This window comes from Pelodiscus sinensis, chromosome 3 (genome assembly GCF_052426305.1).
Source record: "Pelodiscus sinensis isolate ZL-2025 chromosome 3, ASM5242630v1, whole genome shotgun sequence".
Lineage (NCBI taxonomy): Eukaryota > Metazoa > Chordata > Testudines > Trionychidae > Pelodiscus > Pelodiscus sinensis.
Window position 1 is genome coordinate 131,940,844 of NC_143054.1, and position 19,995 is coordinate 131,960,838.

At 40.6% G+C, this 19,995-nt stretch overlaps 1 protein-coding gene across 3 annotated transcripts in view; it reads left to right on the forward strand.

Annotated features, from left to right (window-relative positions):
• Positions 1-19,995, forward strand: part of FMN2 (formin 2) — a 242,297-nt gene that overhangs the window by 30,544 nt on the left and 191,758 nt on the right. For all 3 annotated transcript variants that reach the window (XM_075924820.2, XM_075924819.2, XM_075924822.2), the window contains exons 3-4: positions 5,274-5,440; positions 18,825-18,972. In XM_075924820.2, coding sequence (XP_075780935.2) covers positions 5,274-5,440; positions 18,825-18,972 — 315 coding nt within the window. The remainder of the gene's footprint in view (positions 1-5,273; positions 5,441-18,824; positions 18,973-19,995) is intronic.

Genomic DNA, 19,995 nt, shown 5'->3' on the forward strand with positions numbered 1-19,995 from the left:
TCCTACATCAGTGTAGAGGATTGAGCTAGAAGACCTATTGAGGTCCCTTCCACTCCCATATTTCTAAGGTTTTATGACTCAGGGATTCCAAAGAGCTTGTTGTAGTTTTCAGCAAGAAAAGTAAAGGGGTGTACTGAAGTTTTTAAAATAACAACTAAGCAGCTCTTTTTGGGTGGCAGAGAAAAGTAGAGAGAGAGATGAGGCCGTCTTTGTATACCACAGATTTCACCCTCAGTATTTAAGAAATTAATACATTTTTATAATATTACAAAGACAATGTTTATTTTTTTCTAAAATGTGTGGTTTTGTGGTGGGTATGTGTTCTACTTTTCTTGCAGTGCCAGTTTAAATCAATTCAAAGAGCTTAATACAATAAAGGGCACCATTGGGTCCTTAGTAGTGTCATCATCCACAAACTACTACTGATGTCTGTGGAAATGGGGAGCTTCAGTTCTAGGGACAACATCTGGTAACTGGAAAGTAGGCTGACACAGCCCTAAATAATGGTAAACAATTCTCTCGTTTTTTGATGTGCTTTTGTTCTATCCACAGGTTGGAGATTTAATTGCTCTCCCTCCACTTCCCATATTCACAGTCACTTCATCCCTGTCTGAGCCATACAGATCTGGCCTTACCATGAGCTGAAATGTGGCGACCGCCTCAGGTGCCAGACTGTGGGGGGCGCCACTAGGACCCAGAGTGTAGAAAATTGTGTCTGCAGCTGGTACATATGTATTCTCTATGCTCTAGATGCACAGTGATGGTGGAGTGCCATGAGAAGTGTAGAAAAGGAAGAAGGCAGAATTGAGACCTTTCAAAGTTTTGGCCAAAGTGAGGAGGCACGGGTGCGTCATGTGAGCTCCCCACCTCAGGTGCCAAAATGTTGTGGGCTGGCCCTAGAACCATAGTACCACAAAGCGCTTCATACCTAAAATTCTACATCTCTAACTGGAGTTGTCAGTTTTAGCAAAAATAATAGGGATTACAGGTAGTGAAACACATTTCTCTCTTTCCTCCCCCACCCCCTCCGTCCCCAGGAGACCATTGTGTTGCCTGTTTTGTTTCTGGTTTTGAGGGGAATCAGCGTTAGTAACTTTTTCTGCCCTATGTGGTGACAGTTCAAGTGTGTAATAATCTTAGTCCCTCTAAGTGCCTTCTGAAATAGCTGTTTCATATACAGAAAAATTAAGTAGCCCAACACTTCGTTTTAAATATGACCCAGCAAGTGTGCTAAACCCCTTTTAGAGTTACTATAAAGATTTGTTCTCAGCAGTTCATCATGATGCTGTTTCTCTATTCACAGAAAATTTAAGTTTGCTGAAGAGATGAATTGAAGGGTTTTTCCCTTAATAGCATTTTTATTTAGATAACAGATGTTAATCTAAAAATATTCTGCTCTTTTGATAACTGATATTGAAAAAACATGTCTTTGCTACCTAATTCATACAAAGAACCATCATTCATTGGAGAGAACACATCCAATACAGATAGCTTGATGAGAAATGCACAATGTAATTTTTAAGCCAGAAATCCATTTAATCAAGCTGTCTAAAATATGTATATTTTTTTCAAGCTTATTATATGGTTTAAGGTTTCAGGAAGAGATTTTTTTAAGTGGTGAGTAATTTATCAATGAATATTATATTTGTTTATATTGAATAAATGTGAGTGAAGACTAAGTGTGCTGTTTCATTGAACAATGATTTAAGACGAAAGTCCTTTGTTAATACTGATGACTAGGGTGCTGTTTCAAAGTTTGGAGATTGATCAGGCAGGGGTGCCACACTTACTTTTTTATCATTAGGGGGAGACCCTTCATCTGGTTTAAGGCACAGTTGCTCAAATCTTCCAAAACAAACTAGTGATTTTTGGTTTCCAAATTGATATTTTAAATAGGTGTGACTTTCCGAAAGAGGCCACTTAAGGACATCCTAACGTGTGCGCTCAAAAATCATGGTGGCTTTTATCAATTTGGGCTACTGTGGTGAAGCAGGCATTGCTGCTGCCTATTCTTTCACAAACACAGTTAAAATCTTCTTAGAAATCTCTTTCCTCAGACTTACTGTGCTTTAATGCAAAAACTGTCCTTTTGCTACTTCTCAGACTGTCTTTCATGCCATTTAATTGTACTATGTGCTCTTTAATCATACAGATAACCAGAAGATGGCAGAATTTGATGGTGGCTGATTTTTCTTCTAGTCAGTGTTGGTTGCTTTAAAGCAGTGTTTCTTAAACTATGTTCCGCGGAACACTGGTGTTCCGTGAACAACTCACAGGTGTGCCGCGACCTCTTCTTTGTTTTTGTTTGTTCTTTGTTTTTGTCTTTTTTTTGTCTGCCGACAATTACTTTTTGAAGAAAATTTTCATAGGTGTTCCGCATAAAAAATATTATTGTTTGGTGTTTCATTGTCTCAAAAAGTTTAAGAAACACTGCTTTAAAGGAACACTATTTTGGACATTTTACTGATGGATTGGAAGCAGTGGCTGCTGCTCTGAAGAGGGAAGCAAGGACGTATCAGAAACTTGGCTGTTATACTCCTAGTTGTGTTTTGCAGCTGTAGATCCCTGGAAAAGGGAGAGATCAGTTTCAAACCAATATTTTAGGTGTTCTGTACCCAAATAATACGTTGCCTTTTGAGAAGGCCACTTACCTAAATGTGAACATAGGTGTTGTCTGTAGAGGCCACATTTTTACATAAACTCTATAACAGAAGGTATTAAAGGTATGCTAAGCAAGATGCATTATTACCCTTGTACAGATGTTGGAAGTTGGATGATTTGTCTGAGGTTAGAAAGCAAGTCAGTTACATAGCACATGGAAACATAGAACAGAGGTTTCTTGCCAGCTGAGTACCTGAATCCATTAGACCATATAGTATTGTAGTGAACACTAAGGAATCAAGGACTGCTAATTGACACAATGAAGAAAAATGGCTTTCCAAACTATCTAATCTTTTAGATTTGGAAAGTGAATATAGTTTCTTTTTCTTTTTTTCATTGATGATATTAAGCCACCTGATGTTGATTCTAGAATTGTATGCCTTTGGTCAGATCTCCCCAGTGAAATTGGATATTTCTATATATCTGAACAAAATACAGGCTTCAGAAAACTGGAGACATTTTACAAAACAGCCTATGAAGCATTTCATTTTTCATTAAAATCAGTCTTCCCATAGAAATGTTTAAAATATCCTGCATTCTAATGTGAAAACCACATTTTGTAAAAAGCATAATTCCAAACATAATTCCAAATATGTTTTAGTAAGACTCTGGAAAATGCTTTGAAGGCTTTGGCAAGTATTAGACTGTGTTGATTGATACTGTTTTGACCATAAATTGTATATGCATCTAGTCTACTTTCTGCTAATTGTATTGCCCCAGTATTTCCTCTCCTCTCCTCTCCTCTCCTCTCCTCTCCTCTAGGTTGGTTCCATGCACTTGTTATGATTTGTAAACTGAAACAGCCTTAATTTTTTAAAGTTCCTGATTTATTTGTTTTTAGATGCTTCAACATACACATTTATCTTACTAGTATACATTTTTTGCATTATATGAGAATAACTAATCTTGGGGGGTGTTGATTTTCCATTTGGCTAGATTCAAACAGAGCTAAGATCTTGTCCTACAGCATCACCATGTATTTTATACTTTGCATGAACAACCTGCACAAGTATAGGACCCTTCCTATTTTATTATCGGAGAGAATAGTTGGGGCACAAAATCCAGGGTTTAGCCCTTTAGGAGGCAACCACTGTTGAACCTTTGCCATGATTCTTTTCTGAGCTGGTGCACTCTTCTACCTCTTGGTGTTCCATAAATGTCACTCTTAAATGGCCAGTAATTACTGTGACTCTTTTTTTTTCAAATGACATGAGACACTCTCTCTGGGTATGTCTACACTACAGCATTATTTTGAAATATCCAATTTTGAAATAGTTATTTCAAAATATCTTATTTCGAAATAATGTGTCTACACACAAAATGCATTTTGAAATACCTTTTTCCTATTTTGAAATAGCACGTCCACACTAATTGGACACTGAATTGCATTTAAGGCCAGCCAGAACTGGTTCCAGCAGGGCATCAGATCAGAAGTTACCTTATGGCCAGGGTGGCCAGCAGGGCACCCTGGGGCTATGTCTAGACTGCAAGCCTCTTTTGAAAGAGGCTTTTTCGAAAGATACTTTTGAAAAAGCCTCTTTCGAAAAAGAGCGTCTATACTGCAAGCGGAAATTTCGAAAAAGCAAGCCACTTTTTCGAAAGAAAGCAGCGAGTGAGTCAGGAGGCTCTCTTTCTAAAAAGCCCTGCTGGCATTCAAGAATGCCTTTTTTCGAAAGAGCACTTTCGAAAAAAGGCGTTCTTCCTCGTGAAATGAGGTTTACCGCCGTCGAAAGAAAAGCCGCATTCTTTCGATTTAATTTCGAAAGAACGCAGCTGTAGTCTAGACGCAGGTGAAGTTTTTTCGAAAAAAGGCTACTTTTTTCGAAAAAACTCCTGAGTCTGGACACAGCCTGGGAAGGGCTGTAGGCCCCCTATTTCGAAATAAGCATCTACACAGCACTTATTTCGAAATAGCAGTTTCGAAATTGGTGTGATTCCTCTTCAAATGAGGTTTATCAATTTCAAAATAAGCCCTCTGCTATTTTGAATTAATTTCAAAATAGCAGTTGTCTTGTGTAAACGCTAGGAGAGTTTGCTGTGTAGACATACCCACTGAGAAGTAGAGCACCAACCCTAAGTTCTAGAATGCACTTCTGTGTAACTCAGAAGCCAGATCAAGGTCTAGGAGTTGTGAAACCTAGGTTCTATTCATGGTTCTGTGAAAGCTCACTATGTGACCCTGAACAAGTGACTTAGCCTTGTTGTAACTCATGTTCCCTATAGGGACAGTGGTGTAATGTATGCTTGACTTTTGAGGGCTTGTGATGAACATAACTGTATATGTGTTAAGTATAATTTAATTATGTTTCCCATAGCAGGAGACTTATTCTAGAATGAGAGTTTTGGGCTCTTGTTTGTATAATACAACTCCTAGGTCTCTTGATGCCCTAAGGACAAGTAGTAGTACTGAAATTTTAATGAAAATACTTTTTAAACTATTGCATAGAGATTTATTTGTACATGAGAGCTGATCTGCTGACTTGTAGGGTATAGTGGCAAACTTGGTGGTTTGTTGACTATATTTGGCTCTTTTATTTAAGGAGTTAGGTAAAATGTCCTAAGCTTTTTATTCCTCAAAGATTATTACAAATGATCATTGGTCTACTTTGCAGGACGAACTCTCCTGGAGAAACTATTCAGCCAGCAGGAGAATGCGCCACAGGAAGAAGCAGAGAAGCTGTGTTCTAGAATCATTGCGATGGGGCTCCTACTTCCCTTCAGCGATTGTTTCAGAGAACCATGTAATCAGAATACGCAACAGAGCACACCCACGTTTGATGTAAGTTGCAGAATTGATATTGTACTTTTATCATGAATAGTTTTATGATACCTACTGAAGTAGGAAAATTTTTCTCTTACTGAAAACTCCCCCACCCCACCATGAGCAACTGCCTCCTTCCTCCCTCCCACCGTTAGTAGCCCTGATTGGGCTGAAGCTTAATTGAATCTAATGCCTAAAATCCCAGCTGCCTTTTCATGATCTTGACTCACTGTTCAAACCCAGCCATCATCCTGGCTCCCTTTCCCTTTCTGTACAGGAACTCAATTTCTTTCAGGAGAAAAATGACAAAATATAATGTGACCTTTCCTCAGCTCTCCCTCCCCATGTTCTTCTCTTCCTATAATTGTCTCATTGAGCCCTGACACATACGTAGAAGTTTCTTGTCTGCTGTCAGCCTCTATCCCCTTACTTCCCCAATAACTCCTTCGCACCACCTGATCTCTCCTGTATCCACACTCATCCGATGGTTACTCTTCATCTTAAACTCTCGTTCTACTGTGACTGTTTCCCCTCACAATACAAAATGCTTGAATCTTAAAACCTAAAACAAAGCAACAAAAACAAAACATCTCCCTCCAAAACAAAACTGCCCTACCATCCCTTCACACTTTTCTCTGTAAACTCATTGAATGCACAGCTGATCATTGCTGTGTGGAGTTCTTCGCCTCCAATTCTACCCTGGGGCTTCCCAGTCAAGTTCCACCCCTGCAATCAACTGCAACTGCATTTGCCAGTCTCTGTTGTATCCTTTTTAGTCAAATCTCAGAACCAGTTCTTCATCCTCGTCCTCAGTCCATCCTCCATGATCACTTGTCAACAAATGAACCTTGCTGACCATGCTCTTCTTGAAATCTCATCTTCCCTTAGTTTCTGTTATTTTTTTTTTCTAGTTCTCCTCCTATTTCTCTAACTGCTCCTGCAGCATTTTCTTCAGACAATCCAGGGGGAGTTCATCAGGGTTCTGTTCGTGGTTCTTCGTTGACATCTCATCCATCCACAAATTCAACCACCACCTCTATGTGGATGATTCACAGATTATCTTTATTCTAGTCCTGTATTGTTCTGTCCAAACTAAAACATCAGCCTCTCTGACGCCTCCTTGTTGATATCTAGCTGTCAGCTTGAGATCAGTATAGTTAAATCAGAGCTCTTGGGCTTCCTTCCCTGACTTAGAGTGGCTTTGTAAAAGCCCTCATCATTGGCCTAACCTATTGATTTCAAGGGGAACAGAATCAAATTAATGTTAAGCATTTTTGAAAATCTCTTCTTCAGTTCTTAAAAAAGAATAAAACAGTATAGAAGCATAGCATCTCTTTTACCTTTACTTCCAAAGCTAGGAAACCCCAGCTAATCTCCAGCCACTTTCTAGTATTCACATCCTAATTCATCAAATGCTCCTCTTAAAACAGTTTCCTCAAGCTCCTTTCATCCAATCTATCATGGATTTCCTCTAGTTTGGCTTCTGCCTTTCCACTGTACTAAAATCAAGTGACTCTCTCTAGCTCAGAAAGCAGCTCTGTACCCCTTGCTGAGCTCTGTTACTTTTGACACTGGCACTCATGCACATGTTACAGTCTCGATGGATTTTGTAACTCTCTTATTCTAGTTCTTGCCCAGCTTCTCTGTGCCTTTAGCATGTGTTTTCCTTTGCTATCATTGTTCTCTCTCCCATTGGGTTTCTTTGTTCTCTCTGTGCATTCACATGGTTTCAGTTCCATCTTTACACTACTGAATTAGATCTCCCCTTTGATCTTAGCTCACTTCTGGTTTTGAGTTTTGTTTGCAGTTGCCAGGTTGTGGGACATAGGGAGAACAATTGAAGGTATCTGTTTACAATTTTTTTGTCTAGTGATTGTCAGCAGTGCCCAGAACATGCAATGAACATTATTTACCATAAATATGTATAATGTGAAAAAAGCTCATTATCTTTGTCTTCTATCCCTTCCTTGATGTCTTCCAGTCAATTTAAGCTTAACATGGCTAACGCTGATCTCTTGCTACTTCCTGGGAAGCCTCCTCCAGACCCCACATTTTCTGTCACTTCTGACAAGGCTGTCATCTCGCTTCTCAGTTATGCCTTTAACCTAATGGATCATCTTTAGTTCCTCTATGTTTTTTGCCTGTTTGTATCAAAATCTTGCCCCTGATTCCTCAAGAACATTTCAAAGATCTATCCTTTTTCTTTCTGTCTAAACATCTCAGATGTTCATCTGGGCGTCATTCCTAATCTTACTGTCTGTAGCCTTCCTCCATTGCATTAGGCACGTTATTTCCTCCTTTTCTTCCTCCCTAATGGCACCTGAACAGCAGGGAGTGCATTGAGAGTATAAATCTCACTACTGGATCTGCCAATAATATTAGAAAGGCAAGTTAATGTACCAAAAATAATGCTGCATTTTACAGTTTCCAAAATTACTGCTTTTCTCTTAGAGATGAAGTTAATTGGCTCTTAGAGGCCATTCATACTTGTTGGTGATGATGTAATTTTGCTGTCTTCAGTTCTCATCCTGTTTTTATATCTTCTACAAAATTTGTTTTTGTAGATAGTACAACAATATACAAATGATTGGACAATATATAGTAAAAACTGGACAGAGAAGTCCATACAAATATTCACTCAGGAACCAGTGATTGTGAAACTTTAAAAAGGAAACATTAACAGAACTCTTTGGACCCAAGTGTTTTCTATTTATTTAGATATGCTGATTTTTTCTTTTCTTCTTTTTTTATTGGCATGTAGGGAAAGCATATTCAACATTTTATAGGGATCTGTATGATAGTCCTTTAATTACGATGGTATACTTTGTTGTTGTTGAATAATCTTATTACAGCAATACAGCAGTGTTTCTAAGCTTTCTAGCACATTACCTCATTACATTATCCTGTTATAGTAGTTATCAGGCACACGGTTCAGCTGACTAAGCAGTTCATCTTTGGCAGGTTGATGCACTGAAACCTGTGTTAACAGTGACCTGTTATGATTCCGTGTCTCAGTGGCTAGTAAAACCTCAAATCCTCTGAGTTCCTCTATATTAATTAAAAGTGTATCAGCCACTTATCATGAGAGCCATAAAAATAGCAGTCTCTGTGGGGTCATCAGCAGATTCTGGCAGTGTGTTGATTAAATTTGTCTTACTTTAAAACTGAGGAAGTTCAGATGCTTGTAAAAAGGTCTGCCATTTTCCTATAAGCCACAGACTACTGTATTTGACTTTATTGTGCTATCTGAAATATTCCCTGAAATACTGTAAATGCAATGTGGCTTATTTAACTATTGTAAGTAATAAATGTCCAGTGCTTAATGATTCCTGCTTGGCTAATTCTTGCAATACAGAACTGAATCATGGACTTTTTTCCAAAAGGGGTTGATTTTCTTAATTTCTTGGAAGCAGTTCCAAGCAGAAATCTGTTTCTTTGGACATTTTGTTTAAAAATTTGAACTCTTTAAGCATTGGCCTGAGCAATTTTGCAATTGAATTTTTTGCTTTTTAACATGCTTTGTATAGGTGTTTTTTAGACTAAGACTGAGTTTGGAGGTCACTGCAGGTAAACTGGGTACATTAATTGCAAATGATTAAACAAGAAAAGTTTTAGGTTGGCTATTTTCTACTACATTGCAATATCCCATGCTTTTGAAACTTAACATCCTGGCTTAAAATCCCTTGTTAGCTATAAACTGTGATCTTATTTCAAGATCTTGCTGCCTCTACACAGTGAGTTAATTGGTGTTTTAATTCTGTGCTAGTTTTGAATTATTAGCTCAGTTCATTTCTGTCATAACACTTTATTCAAGTACTGCTGAGACTCTGCTTTATAAGTATGGTTTCCTTGGTAGGAATTCAACATATTTTAAAATGGATAAAAAGTATAGGAATATTTTCTAGGAGTCAAATTTCCTTCTCCAGGTGATAAACTGCTGACTTTAATACACTTAGTCTCTATATGTAGAGTCCTATTCATCTGTAGGTACCTACTTTCTGTTGATGAGGATATCTGTGACTCATTTTTGCAGACATAGATGCAGATACAAATTTTGTATCTAGAGCCCTGCAAATTTTCAGATAGCCACAAGTATTCACATCCACACATTTGGGTGTGGATATCTGTGACTCAATTGTGCAGATGCGGATATAAATTTTGTATCCATGCGGGGTGGTATCTATACGTAGACAGGCATATTTGTGTTTGTTGGTATAGGAAATGCCCCTTTTGAGTGTTTGGTGTCTTCGCACCCTAGAGATCGGCTTGTCTTTCTGAGAGAGATGAAAGTTTGTTATTAGACAATCTTTCTATTAAGCTGTCACTGTTCTTGTCTGTCTGTCATGGGATTTTCAACTTGCCCCTCCTGTGCACGTGCCGGCCGCCCACGCCAGTTCCTGCAGGTGTACGCATGCATGCTCTGCAGCCTGGCTTCCCCAACAAGGCAGGCCACCCCTCACAAGCTCCAGGTCCCACCCCTCCCCCAGCAGGCCACCCCCGCCATGTCCTACAGACAGCCAGTCTGCCTCCGTGCCATGCCACGTAGCTCCCATCCCACCTGGTTGTGCGCCGCATGACTCCTGGCTCGCAGCCTCCCCAGCAGGCTGCCATCACCCACGCCACCCTTTGTGCTGGCAGCCCTGGGTTCCAGCCATCGATAAGGCAGGCTGCCCCTGCCGGCTCTGGCTCCCGGCTCCCCTGGGAGCCTGCCCCCACCACCTCGTACAAGCGGGCCCGCCTGCCTCCATTCTGGCAGCCTTCAGGTTGCGGACCCCCCTAGGAGGCTGACAACAAGGCAGGCTGCTCCTGCCAGCTCCAACCTTAAGCCTCATGCATACGTCCATCAGTAAGCTTGTGTGTGTGTGTGTGTGTGTGTGTGTGTGTGTGTGTGTGTGTGTGTGATATATATATCTATCGTGGCCTGCAGTGTGTGTATGTGATCACTGTGGGTGGGGGGGGGTGAGAGATCATCGTGGATATGTGTGTGATGACCATTGCCTTCAGTGTTTGTGTGTGTGTATGTGATCATGGAGGCACACTACATTTAAGATAAAAAAGACGGAAAAAAAATTTAAAAAATCTTTTAAAAAAGACAATCTTTCTAAAAGCGCACCAAAATAAAAATTAAGTTTTCAGCTAGTAATGTAGCAGAAAGATTGGATGGTTAACAGTTAGCAACTACCTTGATTAGCTATCAAATCTTTCTCCTACATTTCTAGTTGAAAACTTTATTTTCTGTCTTTTTTGGTGAGCTTTTAGAGAGATTTGTCTTTTTAAAGTTTTGTATGTATTTCTAGCACCACCTATCAGGGCTCACAAACCAATATATGTGGTTAGTCACAATAATATAAAACTGCATCATTTCTTTGGTGTTATTGGCATAGTCACAACTGGACTGGAGTCTTATTTTAAAAAGTTTGACTGCTGAGTGGTAGCAGATATTGGGGATTTACACGTCCGTCTCCTGTTGGAGAAGAAATCAGTGACACTGTCTCTGGATTTTTTCTCCATATAACTTGTTTTGTTTATGGAATATACAGATACACCGACACGGGTGAGCAAAAGGGGCAACTGATCTGGGGCCTGGTGTTTCAAAAGGGACTCAGGGCAATGGTGGCGGCTAGAGCCCAGGGCTCTTTAAATTGCCACTGGAGCCCTGTGCTGCAAAGCCACAAGCTGTTCACCTTGGATAGCGTGGGCTGGGGGCATGGTCCAGGCAGTACTAAGGGCTGCCCCTTCCAGGAGCTCAGAGCTCCCCATCCACCTTGCCCAGGGACCTGGCATGTCTGTCTCCATGAACTGTCTGCTGCTCACATGCTAAGACATAGAATGTAAAAATGTGTAACACTCTGTCACTAGTAAATAATAATAAAGTTGGAGTAATAAACCTTCCTTAAGGTTTTCTAGTCTTTCCTACGTGATAAAGCTGAGGTTGTAAGGCAAGTCACCTAATCACCCAGGTGGATGTGATGATTTGGAGAAGTGAGTGAGATTATGAGCTTTGTCTTCACCAAGCTGCAAGGACCATTTGGACTTTGTGTGGCACTTTGCCATCTACCAGTAAGGGAGGTTTAGGTTGGACATTAGGAAAAAGTTCCTAACTGTCAGGGTGGTTAAACACTGGAATAAATTTCCCAGGGAGGTTGTGGAATCTCCATTTCTGGAGTTATTTAAGAATAGGTTAGAGAAATGTCTATCAGGGATGGCCTAGACAGTTCTGGGTCCTGCCATGAGGGCAGGGGACTGGACTTGATGACCTCTCGAGGTCCCTTCCAGTCCTAGTGTTCTATGATTCTATCTCTACTGTCTGCCACCTTGTGGAATTTCAAAGGTAGGTGGCAGAGGGATAAGAACAGAGGGTTATTGCCCTACATGCTTAACCACTGAAATGTAATAACTCCAGGGGAGTAGACTGGATTGCTGGGCCTCTTGGCAATGTGGGGAGGAGGGGACAGCTCTAGGTGCCCAGAAGTGACGGGGCCTCAGTTGGAAGTGGTGGGGCTGGAGCACGCTGCCTACACAGTGTTGCTTGAACAGCATAACCACCCCCTTGATTTCCCCTCTCTCCTCCCATTGGCCCTGAGAGCCAGCCGGAGCACACGGTGCAGGATTCTGCAGTATGGTGCTCCCTGGCAATTCTAAAGGGCTCGGGGTTGTGGCAGCCAGTACCCTGAGCCCTTTGGGGACTGATAATTTTAGAGCAGTTTCCCCCTTTGCCCCTTCCTCCCCATCGGCAGACACTGCCTAACTGTTACCTTAAATAAAAGATGAGTTCCCAAGCAGGACAACAAGTTTATTAAGGAAGATGTTGCCTGGCAATGGAGTTACCTTGTAGACTCAGGTCATCTGTTGAGGTTGATCGTAGAGTCACCTGATAGAGAAGTCTGGAAGGTTATAAAAGGGAAGAAGCTAGTCTATTAGGCTCTGACTACACAGCAGCATTATTTCAGAATAACTGATGTTATTCCGAAAAAACATACTGTGTGTCTGCACTACAAGCCTTTATTTTGAAATAATGTCGAGCTGGCGGACTTTTTTCTCAGACTCATGGTAACCCTCGTTTCATGAGGAGTAAGGGAAGTCATAGGAATAGTGTTCTTCCTTCGACTTTCTTCTGTGTAGACCACGCCAAAAGCTGAATTAAACTATTTGCGTAGCTGAAGTTGTGTTGCTTAATTCAACTTTAGCCCTGCTGCGTAGACGTACCCTTAGTGAGCAAAAACACTTTTTCACCAGCTTAAGATAAAGGAACCTGCTCCAGGATCCAGCTGAATGAGGGCTGGATGGTGGTGTTTTGTACACAGATGGTCCTCCCAAGAGAATCATGAGATGAAACGAAAGGGAAAAGCATGAAGATTTATTATTTTTGTATGGAGCGGTATCTATGTAATTTTTGTGTGATTTATGGAGAGAACAGTAATATGTTTATATGCAGTTTGAGGGAAACCAGAAGATTCACCCCTTTTGCGTGAAGTTCTGGTAGAGGGTCTATTGTGGCTACTTGGATGATCTTGGGAGTCAGTGCTGCTGGACCTGAGCCAGGTGGGCTGAAGGACTCCATTTCTGTGAAGGGAAAACACATTGACAGTTGATGTCTAGGAAGTGTGTTAGAGAGTGCAAGGGAGGAAACAGGAAACAATGCTGAAGCTTTCTGAGACTGGAGGAAGTTTAACACAGGCTGAGAACATAGTCTGAGATTCCCTTTACAGCAGTCTGGTAAAAATTTAAAAACAACAGCCTGTAGCACCTTCAAGATTAACAAAACATGTAGATCAGGGTTTCCCAACCTATGGGTTGATATCCAAATATGGGTCGCCATTACATTTCAAAAGGGACACCAATTGTCTCCCCAGGTGGCTCTGACCCCTTCTTCCCCCATGTTTGAATTGCCTTGGGTCACCAAGTCTTCCTGAATTGTCAAAATGGGTCCCCAACTGGAAAAGGTTGGGAACTGCTGATGTAGATGGTATCATAAGCTTTCGTGGGCAGTCTTGTAGTTGGCCTGCAGGGGGAACCCGACCAGATCTGTGACTGAGAGTGAAGACATTTTTGAGTTACTACAGTGCAAAAACATCTGTATACATTTCTTAGTGCTCTCCACCTTCTCCTGCTGGCATGCTCAGGCTTTTCAAAAGCTGACTCCCTTTTATTTAGAACAATATAAAAAGTTAGTTTCAGGAGCAGAAGAGATTAACTCAGAGAACTAAAATTCCATCTGAGCCATAAGTGAGGTATCAATACTGATCTGCTGTTCCTAATCCTAGTAAAAGATCTAAGTCCACCACTAGGACTGAAGATTGGCATAGATCAGACAGCTGTGTTTAATTGCTGATGCAGTTTTGGCCCAGGGATTAAAAAAAAAGGTATTTATAGTTTTATTGGTAACTTGTTTTTATGGAGAGGTTTATTTTCTGATTTATTTTTGTGATATTGATTTCTTCATATTAAACACCTTTTAAAAAATAAAGATGGCTCTCCAGCTGATTAGAACACTCTAATGTGTGCTGGCTCTTAAACCTCACCTGCCCCTGTAACAGTCTATATGCAAGGAGACCATAACCTTCACTTCAAAGGGAGCTTTTGCACCCACGTTCAACTCCTTTGCTTGTTCTCTGGGTAGGGAACCTTGTACACAATCTTAGTTTTTGCACAATGTTCTTTAAGAATCTACTGCAGAGGTAGTCCTGGGCTCACCGTGTGAATTTTGGGGAAGTTCCATATCCTAAGTTATACATGTCAGATTAAATGACCACAATGATCCCTTCTGACCTTGGAATCTATAAATGCTTGAAGGAATTGGGCCTGCTTCCAGTTTTACTTAAAGCTTACAGAAGTCCTCTGAGGAATTTGATGGCTTCGGTGGAGTTCATCCCAACTCTCACTGGTGTAGACTTGGTCAAAATTGCTGTCACTGTGCTTCCATTTTGGAGGTGGTGGTGGAGTTTGAAGAATAGTAGAAACTCCCTTTTCATTCCAACACAAACAATGCAGCCCTGAATATTTTGTTTTTCCTTGAGTGATATCCCTATGCATCCGGTTGTCTTAGTAGCTGTTCTTATTTGTCGATTTTCTTAGTCTGTTTTGGTAAGTTCACACTGCTGATTTAGACTTTGATTGAAAATAATTTGTTACACATCCACAGCTAGTACGCCTTTTAACCATAAAGGCATTAGCTCCCCGTTGTTGACCCTTTGTATATCTGTGTATAGGATTGTCCACAGAAAATGCAATCTGTGGTTATTTGTGATTAATCACTGTGAAGATTAATGTATTTCCCTGCTATAGTACTTTCAAAAGCTACTTATTAATTCATAAGATGTATCCCTATCTGCGTCACTAAAGAGAGGTAAAAGTCACCAGTATAAGGTCTGCTTGTAGGTCATATCTTTATTTAGGCAGTTGAGAATTTATAGATTTAACATAATCAGTTATAATGGAGATGAAGGACTGCTAAGGGTGGGGGAGGAAGCAGAAATCAACTACAGTACATTGTAATACTAGAGAGATTTTAAACTACAAATCTGAAAGTACTTGGAAAATTCTGAACAGCAGCATCTATTAATAGTAATAGACACTCAAAATATCTATTGATTGGACACTGAAAATACATCTTCAGATTCTGCAGAGAGTTTGGCTTGCCCCTGCCATTCTAAAGAAGCTGTCAAAAATGATATGGAAGGATATGCTGGCTCAGGGATCCTATTCCTCCCATTAAATGGAGCATAGGCTGCGACAGTGGTTATCTTCCAGTGTGTTCCATTGAAATGAAATTAGGGAGTAAGTGAAGGCTAACTTTCTTTTAAAAAGTGGATTATGGTCTCCTTCTCCTCCTGCCGGGAGGTTTGTGCATGTAGATGATTCTGAGCAGGATGAAGCAGAGAGTCTGCATATATTCAAAGCTTCGTCATGGTAAGCTTATCAGCTGTCTATTTTTAAAAACATCTAGCACAGACTAGACAAGGTTGAGCAGGAATGATCTTTTAATATAACTATTCAGAGAAGATACCCTGTGAAAGTTCACAGATTAACATATACTCACACGGATGCTATTTGTAATAATAGAAATCAAAAGGATCACCTTTCTGATTTTTGTTATTAATTTTGTAGAACGAAATTCACCATAGGAAAGGTAAAATCTATTTGCAGCTCAGCAGAGGGTGGGCAGTCTTAAGCATTGTCCACCCACCTTCTCAGTTCAGCCAATTATCGTTGGTTTATAAAGCTGGGAAAAACTTTTCAGAAGGAAAAGGAAGAAGAAGCCTCAGCCCTCACTTTGCTTAAACTCAAATTCTTGCTCTGCCTAAAAGGGACAGTGTTTGGCCTGGCTAATCGCCAGTTGTTTAGTTCCTCTTTGAAACATGATGGCTTTTTTCTTTGAGGGATTATCTTCCCCCTTTGGGATGTGGTTCTGATTCCCCTTCTGGTTTTCCTTGTTTTGTGTGGTGTGACAGAATGTGTGGTGAATGAAAGGCGTATGGTGGTACAGTCTCTCTTTTCCCTAATCACTGCAGCATTTGTTTCCACTCAGAAAACTAGGAGAGGACCAAAAATCAAATGTGCACTCCTGTGCATAAGATCATATTAGTAGTTGCCGGGGTTCTAAGAGTCAGATTAGTCAAGCCCTGCTGGATCCACAGGTGGAGTAAGTTAGCAAATGAGATCCTGAAACACAAAAAGCAGGATTCAGAAAAAGAGAGAGCCTGTAGCTCATAGATGGCTAGTGAGTCTGATATGACTTTGGGCTCGGATGCTTTTGCCTTTATTTAGAGGGCATAGTATGTGTTTGTTTTCTTTCCCCATTGTAGGGGGAACAAATATGTTTTTCTTCTTTCCTTCACCCTGACTGGTCAGGAGCACCCTTGCTCTCTATGCCAAGATACTCATTTTCCGATACTGTCAGTGTAATAAGAACCCATCTTTATGCTTTTGTCAGCATATTGGGTTTTATTTAGGCATATGGGTGCCATATGAACCACTACAATATGTAGGAGTTTGATTACTTTTTTCTGCATCAATTTTTTTAACTGGTGTTTATAATAAAGTGTAAAGAAATCCTTAATTATTATGCTGCATGTCTATTACTCTAGAAATTTAGCTAGATTTAGCAGAGCAGCTTCGTGGAACAAACTATTATAATTTAGTGCAGTGTACACACTCACACACACACAGACATGAGTTCTGTCAACTACTGTAATAAATTAGGTCTGGTTAAAAAAAAATTCCCAAATGGCGTAAGGCTACTGTACCTCTTTCAGGACTCTGATTTGTCTTGCGTACCCTCAGGATTCACCTCACTTAAAACCGTCTTGCTTATAAAATCAGACCTAAACATAACAGAAGTGCCACAGCACACTATTCCAGAATACTTGCTTGCTTTTTTTCATTTTTACTGTATTATAAATCAATTGGAATATAACTATTGTACTTCCATTTCAGTGTACAGAATATAGAGTTGAACAAACAAGTCATTGTCTCATTAGTGCTTTTTATGTAGTCTGTTGTAAAACTAGGCATATATTTAGATGAGTTAATGTACCCACTGAAAGACCTTTGCATTTCACACCAGGAGTGCTCTTATCCCTCGCTGAGAACCACTGGTTTCCAGTGATGGGGTTGCATCCGTGTCCTGTCAAAGTGGAGGTTTCCAATTTTAAGCTACAGATCAGTTATTTGGACAGAACAGTGACACAGTCAGACCATTAATATTCAGTGTGGTAAAGATTTTGGAGACAGTTGTTACTTTGGTGGGTATGCTATGGTGGGTATACTTTGGTGGGTATGCTGTTTTAGGCACATGTTCAGCCAAGACACACTTCTGATGATCATTTTAGATACTGAGTTCCTCCCCTGCTTCTCTGAGCACTCGACAGACTCATTAATCATTATCCTCTCAAACCCACTGAGGGACAGAAAAGTGCTATCTATGCTGAGTCTCCCTTTAAAGAAAAATATCTGTTTTCCTTCTAAAAACCAAAGTAAATTTCCTCTTCCTCCTCCTGTGAAGATAGCCTTGGAAACGGATCACCGGGTTGAAAGGAATAGGTGGCAAGGTTGCCACTTCTGCTGAAGTAAGCCAAGGAGAATTATAGATTCTCCAATTTTCCTCCCCATGACAGAAACATGTCTTGGCATGTTTGCTGTGTGGAAGAAGGCTAGGACATCTGGTATGGATTTTTAACCAGGCCACAACTTTTGTTGGTCAAATTGACATCCAGGGTCCCATCGGGAGACAGTTCATTGCTTTGACTTATACCTCATTGATTCTTTGCCAATTCTTATGGGATACTACTGCTGGGAGACGGATCATCTCACTGGCAGGAGGGTAGGCTGTTTCGCTAGTTGCCTCCACTTACCTGCTATCATGCCTCCCACTTTTGGGAGTTGAAGTGAGAAGGGGCCATGACCCCCAGCCAGCATTGCCATCAAGCTCATTGGTAGGGAAGTCCCCCTAGGCTTCTGCCGTAGCCCCTGGTTAACATTTGTTTCCAGAGGGTTAAACACTGTATCCCAATTTCATAAGAAGATACCCTTGGGATGCTGTGTTAAATTTTTGGGTCTTGAGTGTAAATCAATGAGCTCTTGCCTCAGGCCCCTACCAAAACTTGTAACAACTAAAAGACTCTCAGGTAAGTCCAAATTGTGACTCTCAGGTAAGTCCAGTTGTGACCTCAGGTAAGTCCAGTTGTGACCTGGGAGGAGGAGAATTTCAGACCTCCAGTTGCTCAGTCCCCAACGCTAGGTTTTGCTATGAGAAATGCAAAAACCCCAGCCAGACTTGGACAATCTGGTAGTATGGGGGAATATGTCTTCCCAGCCCCAATATGACAATTTGCACAGCCACTGCATACCCAGGAAGACTTTGGGGACTGAAAATCTTGTGGAAACCCGTCAGTCCTGTCTTTTTGCTCTTTCCCATCACGGGTGCTACCAAACACCTCCCTCACTATGCTTGGGGTGCTTGTCTGTAAAACAATTAACTATAGGGGGTCTGGTAAAGATACTTCCTTCTCTCCGTACTCTTGAGGCTGACTGCATACAGTGGGGTGATCATGTGTGGGTTACATCTGTGGAAATAGGGAACAGCAAATTCTCATGTGTGCTGAAAAGTGGAAATCCCAGCTCCGGCTACTGCAGCCCATGATGTTACTTGTTCTTTAGATAAACAGAAGTTTATATTTGCCATGGCTGTCAGCTCTTTTCACAGTTCCTAAATTCACCCTTAAAAAATTGTAGGCTAATGCTTCATCACAAGGTGAAGAGTGTAAAAACAAGTTGCCTATATTGATGTAGGACTGAATGATGAACTATTTATGTTGAGAATGATAGCTTTGATGCTTCTGAAATTGTTTTGGTTGTCTTTTTCACGCAATGAACATCTCAATTTTCTCTTTAATAACCACAGCAAGACCAGCTTTATACTTGGGCTGCAGTTAGCCAACCCACACGTTCACTGGATTACATGGAAGGGAGGTTTCCAAGGAGAATTCCATCGGTGTGGCCACCACCCAAGCCCCCTGATGAAGAACCAAGACTCAAATATATGGAAACAGGTATGGATGGCTTGGAGACACAACCAGAATCTAACATTTCACAGTGATTCAGAGGGAGCTGTTGTGTACTCAGCATTGTTGAAAATCAGAGCCCTTATTTTGACAGCTAAATAGGAGCTTTGGAGCCTAATTTCTGTACCTGTTTTATAAAGATCTTGACATAAAGGTAGACGTTTCATTAACTTGCATCAATCTGACTGAAATAATTTATGAACACATGTATTGTTTTGCTGAGCACCAATTAGTGCACTCACTATGCTGTGTATATATACAGCAAACAGTAATATGCTTTGCCATGTTTTGTCCTTTTGTTCTTCTGCAGTTTACACCCCCACATAGCAAATGATGTGGAGCAATCTTCCTTTTTCCTTGATACAGACTCTCTTTGACACCAATCATTGCTATTTTTAGGGTTATTAGCATGCCATATGGCATATGTTACTTCTCATATGTGCTCAGCACAACCCCAGTGTTGGCAAAGGGAACAAAAAATGGATATAAGAAACAAATGTGGGGGACTTGTTTTAATTTGATGCGTTTCAGAAGTTGAGTTATTTCACCAGTCTGCTTCCTTTTTATTATCTTGTCTGAGTGAATTCATTATTCTTTCTCATTGTCTAAAAGCATTTGTTTGAACAGATACCATTACATGACTAAAACAATCTATTGCTTTGTAGGCTAGAAAAAACTAGATTGCCACTGAAAAGAATTTTGGGTCTGCTTTTGGTTAGGAGTCTTTATGACAGGAAAATACTGGAGTTTCAGGGAGGCTTAGTTTTGGATTAGGCTCTGTACATTTTGAGGCTGCAGTCATCCCTATGGCCGTTAGGGGAAGCCACTGACTATTCACAACTCTCCTTTTCCCCACCATTCCTTCTGTCTTTCCTCAGCAAATAAGGAAGTGGTTATTATTTCAACAGATTTTCTAGCACTGCTGCTAGGCTCTGGGTGGGGTTGATTTCAAACTTGCTCACTCTAAGCCTTCCACAAATGGTCTGTGTCTACACTAGGGCTACATCTACA